The sequence below is a fragment of the Populus nigra genome, chromosome 5, assembly GCF_951802175.1.
Source record: "Populus nigra chromosome 5, ddPopNigr1.1, whole genome shotgun sequence".
NCBI classification, from domain to species: Eukaryota; Viridiplantae; Streptophyta; class Magnoliopsida; order Malpighiales; family Salicaceae; genus Populus; species Populus nigra.
Genome location: NC_084856.1, coordinates 13710034 through 13725617, shown reverse-complemented (window position 1 = coordinate 13725617; position 15584 = coordinate 13710034). Strand labels below are relative to the sequence as shown.

The window sequence follows — 15584 nt, the reverse complement described above, 5'->3', positions numbered from 1 at the left end:
CAAAACTATCCATTCGTTAAAAAGTATTTTTTTTGTTTCGTTTTTATACAAAAAAATAAAATAAAATAAATTCTATCCGTTGGTTTTGGATTAAGAACGGCCCGGCCTGTCCATGATCCAGGAGCCCAAATTCAAGACCCATGCAACTCATCAGAATCTCTAGTAATTATCTCGTCGGGATAATAAAAATAAAAAAAAACGGAAATAGATGGAACGTATGGGATAAGACAAAGATACGGAGTTGTGCTGGCAAGGTTATACAAGATGATGAATATTTTTGTATTTTGTTTGAATGATGAGAAACAAAATAGAACAAAATGTTGAAAAAAGTTTGTTTTATCCTTGATATAAAACTTTGAAACAATAAATAAATATTAGTATTTTTATTCTAGTCTATAATGAGGATTTGTTTTTTAATTAACTTGAAATAATAATTTTTTTCACCCATCAAAGTCATGCTAAGAAAATTATAATCATTGTAAAAAAGAGAATACATTATTAAAAATAATATAATTAAATTATAATTTACTCAATCATTAAATCATTTTTAAATATATTTAATAATAAAATAAATAATTAAAACAATAAATTTATCATGCAAGATAATAATTTCATCACAAATACAGATTTTTTTATTATCATTCAATCCCCATCTCTTCATCATTAAATACAATTTCTTTGACAACATGATCAATTTTCATTTCTCTATTATATTAATTTTTCAATAATGATATTAATGTTATAAATTATTAAATTGTATAAAATACTTTATTTTATTTTTAGCAATTCATTTTCCCATGGTTTGATGAAATAAGAAAACAAACTTTTAGTACACTTACATTCTTAAAAAATATTCATAAAAATTAATGTGTTGTGTGTGTGTGTGTGATAAGACATATTTAAGTTAAAAAAGACATTTATGTCCAAGCTTATGACCAAGTCCAATCATTACTAGGTTTGGAATCAAACTGAGATGCTTGGGCTAAAAAAATTTAACAACTCGTCATTTATCATTGTCTTTTCCAAACTCTATTTGGTTTTTGGATTTTATTATTGAATTTTGATTAACTAACCAGTCATCTGAGAAAATATTAATTTACTGCTTCATTTTCATATAAAAAATGAGATGAAAACATTCCACTTAAGATTATAAACACAAAATTAACATTAAAAATCATTTTTAACAACTAATCTACATAAAAATTAAATTTTAAACGTTTTAGATCTAGAACTCCAAATCTATGTATCTCTCGAATGGGATAATAAAATTGCCAAATTAGGTGTCTATGAGCTTCTTGTTATAAGAGCTTGCATTTGGGGGGATCTTGTTTAGTAATTTGATTGTATTTCATCTAGTCAACATTTTCTCTTTATTCTCTATTTCTCTTTCTCTCTCTTGTTTATGTTTCTCATATTTTTATGAGTTTTGCTTTTATATTTTCTTATCTGAAAATTAAGTTAATTGAAATCAATTATTTGTATCTTAATGTAATGATAGAGATTGAAGTTATAGAAGGTTTAAAGAGACATCTATAGAAAAAAAATAATTATGTCTATATTTTTGTCCTCTATGTTCCTTCTTTTTAGATGGACAATAAAACAACTAAAAATTATCTCGAGACAAAGATAGAAACCCATTTCTATCTTTATATTTGTCTTTTATCTAATGTAAGAGAGTGGTTATGGATTTAAGCTTGACAACATCCTACTCTCTACTTTAACAACTGTCAGGCATTGACCTTACATGATAGTGAGTTAACGATAGGTGTTGAACCCTTATGGATTATGTGGGATCATGTCAATATAACCCAACTTGCTCATAATATCAAGGAAGATGCTCCATAAATCAATATGATTATATATATGTATTCACCAATTCAAGTACCTAGTGGTCAACATATAAGGATAGGAACCAAGAATAGGTCCTCTAATTCTTGAACGAGTTCTCAAAATAAATGAAAGCTCATTCATCAAATATAGAAATAAACATAATACAGTACCTAAATATGTGTTTGCCAATTTGAATACTCGATGGTTAACATCTAAAGATAGAAGCCAATAATATATCCTCTATTCTTAAGTCGAGTTCTCAAAATAAGTCATAACACATACACCATATACAAAATGAAGCACATGATGAATGAAAAAAATATGCATATTCACCAATTCATATACTTGATAATCAACGTCCAATGAAAAGAGTAAAAAATGGATCATCTAATCATAAGTTGGGTTCTTGAATAAAAGGCACACAATAAATAACACACAAATATTAACCAATTCAAAGATGTGATAATCAATATTTAAGGATATGAGTTGTTTAATAAGTCATCTAATCCTATTTTGAGTTCTTGAATAAAAGATAACTTTATACATAACATAGTCAAGGGGAAATTATGAAAACAACACAAAAAAATATGTAAACATGTATCAACCAGTTCTATCAATAGTCAATGTCCAAGAATAAGAGCTGATAACATATCATTTCATCCTAAATTGAGTTCTTGAATAAAATATTGTCGATACACAAACATAATCATATATGCATCAAATTTCTATACCGAGACTAAACCATTACACCTCAGATCATTCAAACTCAAACTTAATCCTCCTAACTCCATTGTAAGGTACTGATTTTTATCCTTATTTCACCTTAAAAAATAAATCTACAACAGCTTCATACCCTCGGGCTGCCACATAATAATGTAGACACACAACACTTCAATTATTCATCAATATAAAAAAAAATCAATATCATGTTAACAATTACCCATAATAAATAATCCAATATGTTAGGGTTCCAAAATGACCTTTAGGAGTTACCAATGCTAACTAGAAGCATCAGGACTAGATAATTTCAACGCATAGATAACGTAGGTGGACTGTGACACCTAAGCTTCACGCACCATCACTGACTTGTAAAAAAAGGTTAAAACCATTGGATGTTGGGTCTTAATATAGGCAAAAACAATTTAGGTTATTTTGGCTAGGATTTGATATAGATCTCGGGCTTATTTTTAGGTTGATTTTGTTGAGAAAAAGGTTATGATTTCAAGCTGAGGGATTGAGATCAGAAGGGAAAAAAGGTTTTTAGGTCATTAGTTATTTAGACATGAGGAATAAGGGTCATTATTACTCTGCCATTTGGTTTAGAGTGGAAGGAGAGGAAAAATGTTGTTGTCTATAATGTTGTTGTTGATGAGTTAGTTGTTTATAAAGATTTTGTCATGGGTTGGTTTGGGCGTGGCTATGATATGATGTATGGTTATATTAGGGTTTTTTAATGGATTTGATTGGTTGTTTGGTCAAAGTAAAAGGGGATGATGACTAGTAGTTTTGGGTCTGATGGTGATCCTTTAAGAGAAAAGGTGATTGATTCAAGTGAAGTGAGAGGGGATGAAGATGGTTATGTTGTAGTTGTGTGACCTAGGCTATAATTAAGGAGGAGGTTTTCAGTAAAAGGAAAAGCGTTTTTGGGTAGTGGTTGTTAGTTGGAGAGAGAAAGGTTATTAACAGTGACCGGAGTGGACCATATGAGCAGCCCAAAGACAAGTGAGCCTGAACACCTTTAGACGGCTCGTGTGGCTTACTTCGTTCACCTTTTACAACCTTATTTGTTATTGTTGGATTCGTCTTGTCAAGATATTTTTTATGGTACTCGTGGTGTTATCATAAGAGCTTTAATGTCTCTATGGTTTTTTTACTTTCTCTCTCTTTTATCTCTTCATAAATTACAAGGAGGAGAGAGGAAAAACAAAAAATAAAGTGATGTGATCTTGGTTACAACATCAAATAATCCATCAAAAGTGTCCATTGGATCTATTATAAGGCCTAAAACCAAATGGATCCAAAAAGAGTTCAATAAGTTAAGTCAAATCTGCTACTCTAGAGTTTTGTTTACTTTTCAAATCATATTTAAGAGGATTTGGATGCGATTCCAATTGAATTAGAAACTAGATATTTGTACATTTTCAATGATATATGGTAGACCCTCAAATTCATCAAGACAAGAAAAAAAGATGTTTTTTAAGTTAAGCATAAAATATGTCAACAAAGTGCAAAAACAAAAAAAAAATATTATTTCCTTAAGAGTTATGGATTCCATTCACTACAAGGAGTCCTTAATGATATTGGAAACTTATATGACAACCTTTGGCTTACTTATTTTACAAGGATTCCATAACAAACAAAAAAAAATTAATTTATCAAAAATTAATTCTTATTTTACAAGGCATTAGGATTTTATTCAGTAAGGATCCTTCAACAATTATTTATCTTGGGTATTTTTCACTATTATATTGGTAATGGGTGAAAACTAATTTTAGACTATTGTTTTATTTATTTTTATTATTTTTAAACCTTATTTTAATTAGTTTAGATTTTATTTAAATTGGATGCATGTTTGACTCATAAACAATAGGGGTTAACCCAGGTTGGCTCACCCTTTAAAAAAAAATATTGGTGGTTGATATAAAAAAATCATAAATCCAATCTTGTTTTAAAAAACTATTGTTGAATGATGAAAACAAAAAACAAAATATGCAAAAAAAGGATGTCGACCACTCGTTAATTTTCAAACTTGTGACTCAAGTCATTAGTTTGAAAGCACCATACATTAAGAAAATGCAAAGCTCAATTCCTTGCAAATTAAACATTGAAGGATAAAATCAAGAAAAATAATCAATTACATAAAAGGATCTAAGATTAAAAAAAGCAAGCAATTAAAAGAATGATGATGAAAATATAAATAAAAAAATTAGAAGGCAACCCTAAATTCTTGATTAGAGGGTTGAATTGAAAGAAAATTAATTTTAACAAAAGGAAAAAAAGTCAAAAGAATAAGGACCAAATTGGAAAAAAAAACATTACACCATAAACTTGAAAGATGAAATTGAAAACCAACAACACTTTTACAAAATATCCAAGGAAAAAAAAATTAGAAATCAAAAGAATAAGGACTGAATTGAAAAGGTAAAACATGATAAATTGGAATTAAATGACTAAATCGAAAACAAATAAAACTTGTATTAAAAGTTCAAAAAATAAAATTTAGAAATCAAGAGAATTACTAATTAAATCAAAATACCAAAAATAAAAAAGACTAAGCTGTATTTTTTAAGGAGAGAAAAAAAACAGGCTCGTTGGCAACAAACTGTCGCACCACCTTTAGGAGAATAAAGGTGTAGGCATCTCCCACACTCTGGAGCATGTACATCACTCATCAACTTTTTAATTTTCAATATTAACTAATTGATCTAAAAGAACCCCTGATGGTTGTGCAAATAACAAAAAAACCAATGTGAAAAGATTAAAAGCCCTTGGGCGCATGTTTTGTTTTTTTATTGCAAAGCTAAAGATGTCTTTTCACTATATTTAAAAAAGTGAAAGACTTAAATACCCTCAGGTGATAATTTAATTTTTTTATCTGAAGGGTATTGAATTCATTTTTCTCTTTGTAAAAACCTAAAAAGTCACATATACCTTTGGTCAATTCATTAATGACCAATAGGTCATGCAAAAAGACCGAACTACCCCTACTTATAGTCTTCTTATTCTTTCTTGGAAGGGCACAATAATCATTATACTTTACCATTGAATAATAAATTTAGGCTTTGTTTGTTTGTTAGAAAGTAGGTTACATGGAAAATAGGTTCCTGAAAAGTGAATTATTTTTCGATATTTAGTAGTGTCATGAAAAATGAGTTGGAAAATATTTTTCAGTATTTGGCTATACATGAAAAATGAGTTGGAGAATAATTTATTAATATTTTCATTTTTTTCAAGTTTATTAAAAGAATGAGGACCAAATTTTACAGATAAAAAAGTTAAAGAAGGATAAAAATTGAAAAAAAAATCTAATTTCATAAATGATTTCAAATAAAATAAATAACAATCAAAATGATGAAAACTATATCTGAGAGATAAAAAAAATCTAATTTCATAAATGAAATCAAATAAAATAAATAGCAATAAAAATAATGGAGACCAAACTTGATAAATAAAAAATCTCAATTAATAAAAGGATAAGAGAAAAGCAAATAATAATCAAAAGAATAAGGTTCAAAGTTGATATTAAAATTAAATAAAATCAAATTCTAATGGATGAAATTGAAAAAAAAATTGATTCAAAATAAAATATATAGCAATCAAAAGATTAATGACTAAGTATGATATAACCAACAAATAACGAGTCATTTATGAATTTTTCACAACTTTTAAAAAGTGTTTTCCGTCCAAAATAAAAATAAAAATATTTTCCTGGAAATCAAGCTAAATTTTTTTTTACTAGAAAGTGTTTTTTGTTGACCAACTTTTTTAATTGTAAACAAACATAAAACAATTTAGATAGTGATTTATAAAAAACCACATTCCATAAAACAAACGGGGTCTTAAAGTGCGTGAATTGTTTTCTCAACGGGTTTTAGAGTTTTTTGTTAATTGGTGAGGTAGAGCATCTATTTCCTTTTTAAAGAAGTAGCTATAAAAGCGAATTTTTTTGTTGGTTTTTAGCACTTTTTTTAAAATTGATAAAATAACAAAGTACATAAAATATTTAGAAAAATAGCACAGCTAAGAGAATTACATATGACATATGTGACTCGTGAGTCGCAAGTGTCATATGCGACTCTCTTAAATTCTAAAAATAAGCTAGCACAATTTAAAATAAAGAGAGAGGAGAGACAAAGAAAAATAAGGAAAGCAAGAAAGAGACCCCGAGAACACACCGAAACTCGGATGATGACACCACCGGTACAATTGAAAAGATATCGATAAGACAAAAAATAATGCTAAGTGGTCCATATGAGCCATCCAAATGTGTTGGGCCTCATTTGCCCTCAGACAACTCGCGTGGCATACTCTTTTTTATTATCGTTAAATTCATCTCGTCAATATATTTCCAACAATACTGGTGTGTCATTATCCGAGTTTTAATATGTGTTTGAGATCTTTTTTTTTTATCATTATTCTTCTCTCTCTCTCCTTTTTTATTTATTGTAAATTATATTAGCCTATTTTTTTATTTTAGAGAGAGTTGTGCACATTATCAGTGACTCTTTAAACTATCTATTTTCAATATAAAATAAATTGTACTGTATTATTTTTTTTAAGAAGTGTTACAGCTCAAAAATATTCTATATATGTTTTTGTTGGAAATTTAAGTGGACTCCTCGGTGTGGTAACTTGTTTGATTGTTTATGGTGGTCTTCGTTTGATACTTGTAGTCAAATTTGTAACAATGCCTCTACTAACTCTTTTGTTCTACGTAGGGACCCAAAAAAACTGTTCTTTGTTTTATTATGAAATAAGTTCTCCACACCGATAGTCTCACTTTGCAAACGATTGAGATAACATTTTGAATTCTCAAACCCAAAATTTAATGGATAGGCTCGGGGAAAAACACACTCTAACATCTTGACAATGACTAGAAAAACAAGGAAAGAAAACTGCGAATTGCCCAAAGCTAGCCGCCTCAATCATCGAGATGTTTTGTCAGTGCTGTCCGTCCTGTTCAAAAAATGAAGAGATTTTCTTTTTTCAGGTGAAATAAAAAAGATGATGGCATCCTTTATCTATCCATATCCCATGTGAATGACGACATCATCAATGTATGGATCGATCGAATACAAGTATGTTTTCCTTTTCTTTTTTCTTTTTTTGGTGAGAATAATGAGTTGCATTTTATCACAGAAAATAAAAGGTAAGGTAGCCAACAAGAGAATTGCTGCAACATATATATTCACTTTACAGAAGCAAATAACGCAACAAGCACAAGCAAAAACACTGCAGAGATCCTAGCTTTCCCATGACATGCAAGTGTTAGAAGATAAATACTACGACGCTCCTGATTTGCCTTCTGCGTTTCACCACCTTCTCACTCCTGAGATTAGTGGATTTAGCAAGAACATGACAGGTTTTAAAGCTTCAAATTCCAACCCAACGAACTGCATGCTGGATATATATATTATATACAAGAATTCTTCTCCGTTGATTCCACATGCACAAACAATGCTCTATGTTTAACCCTAATGTTATTTTAATGGGTTAGATTTTAGATTTATTTTTTAAAAATTATTAATTTGATTCCATAAATTTCAGGTTACAAGAAACTTATATTATCATTAATTTTAGAACTAAAACACACGAAAAGAGTTGGACACCAATATTAACATTAATAATAAAAAAGGATTGCTCCATCTATATATATATACCATTCAATCTTTGACTGCAACATATAGCTCAGAGTGACTTTGATTACCAACCACCAATCAGATTCATTTGAATTCATCGCACTCCATGACAGATTGAAACGAAAAGGGTGATGATACATTGAAAGGATAATGTGTGTCCAAAGAAGGAAACAGTGCTGTTTGGTAATGAGAACCGTGAAGCGTAAAATCCGGTAAGAGATTGGTGTTGTAGGAGTATAGTCAGAGAGGAGAGGAGAGTAGCTATTTGCTAGTAGCTAGGCATGGCTAGCTAGATAGTGGTACGGAGGAGGAAGGGAATCTGATGCCGACGTGACGCGTCCGAAATCAGAGGGAAGACCCAATTATTGTATCCCACGCTGCCCGACACCATGATTCTGTCGGCTCTGTCCCACCACCACCTCCCTCCTTCTACTTCTATCTTATCAAAAGTTCCTCTCAGTCTCTCAAAATCCCTGTCCTCTGTTCTCACGCTTAGACTTGGCTTCTTGAATTATTTTTTTTTGCTCTCTGTAGCCTGTCCATTAGCCATATTATATTTTTTTATCCAACATTTTTACCAATTATAGAGTTTAGAGTGGGATTATGTTTGGGATTATGTTTAGGATCATGTGCAGCATACCACAAATTCTATGCATTAATTTGGGTGGCAACTAGGGATAGTAAAATATGTAGCATGAACTTGTAGTTTTATATTATATTGATGGATTGGGGTATCTTTGCTTAAAAATTGTGTTGTAACATTCTAGTTATGACTATGGAAGAAAGAAGTTGGCATATATATATATATATATATATATATATATATATATATATATATATATATTACTATATTACTATATTACTATATTTTTTTAATCTCACTGAGATATTATTGTTTAAATCTATTTTAAATAATTGCATTTGCTATATAATATTTACGCAAGCAATGCTGGGATTTTCTTGCATGGTGAAGAAAAATGTTGTGAGTTGCAATCTATAAGCCTTGATTTATTATATTGGAAAGAATAATATAAAATTACATCATGAAACTTGATCTAACAACTTAAATTTTTAAATTAAGATAGTTCTTCGACATGATATCAGAATCGTGTTGACCAAACAGTTGTGATTTCAAATCTACTACCGTCGTTCTCTCTTCTAATTAAAAATAATTAATAACACAAGTTGGTATGGGATTGTACAAGTTTCAGGTCCAAAAAACTTTTACTTGAGAAGATATATTAAAAAATACTATAAATTATATCTTGTGAAACCTTCCATAACAACTTAAGTTTTTCGACCGAGACAGTTATTCCACGTTAAATCTTTAACTGAAAAAGAAATTAACTTTTAGTTGAAATAATTTATGATTTAGGTACTTATGTATTACCTATAATTGCATTAATCAAGGAATCTAAAAGAGAAAAAAGAAAAGTTGTGTTCTCTTATAATGCCTGTATTATTTGAATTTGGAAGGTAGCTACTTGTTTGGATCTAGCTAATTCTTTTGTCACTACTATCCTTATCAAGGTGTAGTATTCTATCGGTTTGTTGACGTGGTGTATTTTCTTTTTGTTTTTTTGTTCTCATTTTCCAATCCCATGTTTTTCGAGTTCCATAGTAGATCAACCAAGAATTAAAGAGGTGGTCCTGTTGGATTAATAATGCTAAAGTTTCTACCTAACTTATCACATCTCTTCCCCACCACCAAAGAAACAATGTCATTAAAAATTAAAAAAAAAAAACATGATGATGTTGTACGTCTTAATTTGTATTATTATTCCTGTGTCTGAAAGATCTTTGTAGTATTTTGTTTATATATATATATATATATATATATATATATATATATATATATTATCTCTATGCGTTGCGTGATTATCATGTTTAGGTTATTTCATAAGTGATTATAAGTAATATGGTTAAATCATGACACATTTCAACTGCTCATAATATATAATATATAATATTTCATTTTATAATGTATGATATTTCATTGATGTATATTTTGATAACTAAGTTTTTTTTAGATTTTTTTATTTTGATCCCTGTATTTTATTTTTTTATAAATAAGTTATTAATAGAATTTTTTATCCTCGTATTTTAATGACTGATGTAACTTAGTCCTTAAATATTTTTTCAATTAAGTTCTCGTATATCAATTCTTAAAATATTTATAATAAATAAGTGATGTTATTGAAAACAAAAGTTTTTTTTTGTGAGCATATCTATTTAAATTACTTAATTAGTTTCATCAATCAATTTAAATAATATAAAAAAGTTATTATAAATAATATATTTATGATGATATGAGAAAAAAAATCAAAGTAAAAATAAAAAAATCTTCAATGACGTAACGATAGTCATTTATTTTTTTATTAAAAATTATTGTTTTCTATAATATCTTATAACTATTATTATGAGAATATATTTTTTCTCTAAATAATTATACTATAATATTCATGAGCTTCTTTTTAAAAAAACTTCATTTTTTATTAAAAATAAATTACTATTATTAGTTCATTGAAATGATTTTACTCTAGCTTTAATTTTTTCCCCTCATATCATCTTAATATTTTTTTCTATAATTTAAATGGGTTGATGGACAAGATATGGATCGAGTTTTAAATAGATGTGATGATTGAAAAAATAAAACTTATATATCCTCATAATATTCTTATAATATTATAAAAAACAGTTTTTTTAATTGAAAATTAGATTATTATTGCCATGCCATTGAAATGTTTTAATTTTAATTTTTTTCATATCATCATCAATATATTATTTCTAAATGAATTTAAATAGACATCCTTATTAAAAAATAAAAATTTTATTTCCATATATATATATATATATATATAAACACCATTGTGATCAAGTTTAAGTTTTGACATGTAGCTAGGGATTTTACTGAAAAAATCATTTTGGGACTACATTGCATCTTTTGCAAAATACGAGGTCAAAAAATTCAACCAATGACTTATTTGTAATAAAATTAAAATATATGGACAAAAATATACATCAATGAAATATTACATGTTATGAGTAACTAACGCTGTAACGCATGTTATTATTTAATAATATTAGTGACAGTAATTAATGAAAGTATACTAATGATGAAAATTATATAGTATTGTTAATCCATATCCTTGTTTCTTATTCTCGTAATTAATAAAAAAAAATTAGTACCTGAGTATACCAATTGGTTAGAATACTTTTACTTTCTTTATGATAATGTAATTTACTGCACGATTTCCATTTGCGAGACATGAGTACTGTGTAAAATCAATTCCCTCAATCCTCTAGACCCTCTTTGATACTAAATTACTAATCTTAAGACTGAATTGCATGACACAGTAATTTCAAAGTAATATTTATTTGAATTCTCTGGTTATGGAAAAATGAATAAAAGATTTTTTTTTACTTAATTCAGTTATAAGAATAAAATAAAATAAAATAAAATAAATTTGACATAAATAATACAATATAACTTTGATAAATTAATAACATCGATTAAAAATTATTTTTGATGGATCCCAACTCAGGACCAATGTGGTGAATTAATAATTTACTAAATTTATAAGATAATATATTCTTAAAAAAAATACACATAGATATCACTTAATATATAAATTAATAATCTTATTGTACATACATATATACATTACTCAATTAAAAGATCTTTTGATGTAGGAGTAATTATTTAGGATTTGCTATATTTTCGTAGTTGATTTAAGTTTTTTTTAATTTGGTTTATAACTCTTTTATTATTTTTCCAGCTTTGTTTATTACTCTCATTGCTTTTCCTTTATTTTCACGTTTTCTAGTTTATTTAGGTTAATTTTGAATTTATTTAAGGAGATGTAAACATTTTAGAGAGGTAGACTACTTGAAGAGAAAATACTTAGTAATAAAGTTTTTAATTAAGATTTTTGTGTGATTCATATTCAATATAATTTTGTGTTCATGTGCTTATCGTCTTTCTTATGTTACTTTCGTCTATGTCACCTTTGTAAAATATGACTCCAATGTTACTTGTTTTCTCTTGAAATTGATATCTCTCTTAACCTCATTTTTAACTTCTTTTAGTGAAATAAGAAGTTCTAGTGTTATGTTCTCGATTGCCATAAAAAAATATGCAATGTAATTGTTTCTTGGAGTGCATATTTGCACAAGATAGGCTCCAACATAGAATTATCATATTCAATTTCATATTTTATGTTATTTTTCATGATATTCTCGATAATTTGCCCATCACTCAACAACTATAAAGTTGCTTTGTTTTCTCATATGTAGTTCAAAAGCTATTCAATATTCATTGTATCGATACTTTAACTTCTTTTTTTTAATTAGAACATGCAATTGTTGAACATCTTCATCATATGTGTGGCTGATCCAAGTTATATGAAGTCATACTATTCATAGACCTAATTTTATAATGTCAAAAATAATTTGTAATTGTACTTGCTTAAGCATCTATTATTCAAGCTAAGATTGCAAGATTCATTTTATCTAAAACATTTATTTTTCTTGGATTTGAGATCCCAATTTCATAACCTTCTAAAATATTTTGATGAAATTAACCATGATAATGCATCTTAAAAACTCGTACGATCCCCACATTATAAGGCTAAATCATTGATGTTGTGTTAGGGGGTAAGAAAATATTTTAATATTGTCCAAACCTTCAATAGTTTTTGGATGAGTAGGATAATATCAACAAGCAAGAGAACTTTTCTACCTTCTATTTTTCTATCAAATTGTTGAGCATATTCTAGAATAAAATCATATTCATCTATACTTATTGGTTAGCATGATACTCGCAATTTATATTGTTCAAGGTCACATTTTTAAAATATAGTTCTTCATGGTCACATATTAAAACACAGTGGTTTAACGTACTTGTCAATGAATCATAAAGGAATTTTCTCAAAACCATCCTTATTTCAATAAATAACAATTGCAATTTTTTCATTGTCTTGGTTTTTTACCTTTAAAGTATTTTATTATGAGAAAATGATCTAGTTGTAGCTTATAAAACAATAATGTGTTATTGAAAACATCTTCCATGAGAAATTGATTTAGTTTCTCTTATATGGAATTCAAATTGCTCTTCACAAGCTTTATATCAACCGATCTAATTATTTGAAATGATGATATGTCTTGATTTGAAGTGCTTGATCTAACTATGAGAAAAATATAATTCTAGTGTATCTATAAGGTGCATCATTTTAAGAAACTCCCTTTTGCTTCTTCATGATTAGGTCTTCGGTTATATTCACATGTTCTTTGTATTGAACAAACCACTAATAAAGAACTTTCTCTAGCTTTGGGATTATTGTGGTTTTGTGTCTCTTGACATCATCTTTTTCAATATTGGTTATTAGTTACTTTGATAATCCTTGGTTGTATTTGATATTGTTGTTTGGCTTAAACTTTTTGACACTCGTGATTGCTATTGCTTTTGGATGCAAGTTGAACTTTTTATGTTGCACTTATTTATATGTTATTATTGATTTTTTTACACCTTTAAAATAAAAATTTATCATGTTTAGTTCTACCATTTGTGATATTGTATATTTTTGTTTTATAGATGTTTTTGCTTTACCTAATATTCTTGAAATATATTAATTCATAATACATTACAATTCATAATTTTCAAATACAATTAGGTAAAAAAAAAGTTCAATATTTGAAAATAAAAAAAATACCTTTATAAATTAATACATAAATTAATAAATTATTAATTAAATAGTATTTCAATTAATTAATAAATTTTCATGGTGTCAATAATATTAAATTATAAAGATTTAACTACAATTACAAAAGCTAATGAAATAAAACAACATTGTTACATAGACTCCAAGTCAAATTCACCTCATAAACCAAGAAAAGAATAGGCAGACACCAATCTGAATTGTGTATTTCAAGAACAAAGCAGCAGCAGCAGCAGCATGTTGTTTCGTAGAGCTTACAGAAGCCGCATACCGTAGAGCTCACTAGCCGACCCCACCCCCTTAAGAAACCCGTTTCTGGAGCCGACTGAATATGTCGTGCCTCTGCCTGCCTACTCCCGTATAACAGAACACTGTAAAATTTGCTCTCTCTCTCTCTCTCCCCTGCCCCCTCTTATATCCCTCAGAATTCTCAGATTCTCCGCCCCTCGCCACCCCGCTCTCTCTCCCCATAAATTCCCTCTATCACCATCCCCTTTGTCTTCCACATTGCAATACCTGATCACAAACTCTGTTTCTATCTTCAAACACAGGAAAACATAACCAAACTTCAAGTATTCAACACTTTCTTTGCCACCAAAAGCCAAAAATGCCAACAGAGTTATCAAGCAGTGAAAAAACTAGGAGACCACCGCTATCGACGACACCAACATTAAATAAGCCTGGAGGGGCACCACCTCAAGAACAAGAGCACTTGCCATGTCCACGTTGTGACTCAACAAACACTAAGTTTTGTTACTACAACAACTACAATTTCTCTCAGCCTCGTCACTTCTGTAAGTCTTGCCGCCGTTACTGGACTCACGGTGGCACTCTCCGAGACATCCCTGTTGGTGGTGGCACTCGGAAAAATGCTAAAAGGTCACGTACTTCAGCCACTACAGCTGCCTCCTTTGCGGGTCCTATTATCGACAACAACATTGATCACTTACCGTTGCCTGCTGCCCCAGTGCTGGTTCCCCTCACAGCCAGTCAGGGTTTTTCGGTACATTTTGGTGGTGGCGGTGATGGGAAGGGCAACGGTGGTTGTGGTAGTGGTGCTCTGGGTGGGAGTTTTACTTCTTTGTTGAATACTCCAGGCCCAGCTGGGATCTTGGCTCTCGGAAGATTTGGACATGGACTTGGGCACGGGCTTGAAGATGTGGGGTGTGGGCTTGGAAGAGGGCTCTGGTCTTTTCCCGGAATAGGAGATGGTGGTGCTGGTGTAGGTGGTCATGGCGGGGTTACTGTCACAGCTGGATTGGACAACACATGGCAGTTTGGGAGTGCTGGGCAAAATGGTTTTGTTGGCGGGGATTGCTTTTCTTGGCCTGAGCTTGCAATTTCAACTCCTGCAAATGGTTTTAAATGATGGAGTAGTATGTTGTTTTGCTGTATCCTGTTTTTGTCTTCTGGATTTTGGTTCTAATTATGGATTGGGAGGGTCAAATTACCATGTAGTATTTAAGTGTTGAGATGGTAAATTACGCTTGATATTTAGAAACAAAATTACCATGTAGTATTTAAGTGCTATGATATCATTACATGGCCTTCTTAATTAAGTTGTTTGAGGAAGATTAATGATCGTTTATAATTATCTTCAAGAGCTATGTCAGAAAGTGAGTCTGTTTGAGGACACATATTAATTTGTTTATAACATGCATGGTCCATATTTGTTTTA

General features: G+C 29.3%; 1 protein-coding gene across 1 annotated transcript; it reads left to right on the top strand.

The window, feature by feature from the left end:
* The first annotated feature begins 14224 nt into the window (after positions 1 to 14224).
* On the top strand, positions 14225 to 15584 carry LOC133694374 (dof zinc finger protein DOF3.4-like). The gene has a single exon (XM_062115874.1). It carries the CDS (start codon positions 14514 to 14516, stop codon positions 15273 to 15275), a length of 762 nt encoding a protein of 253 aa, XP_061971858.1. The 5' UTR covers positions 14225 to 14513; the 3' UTR covers positions 15276 to 15584.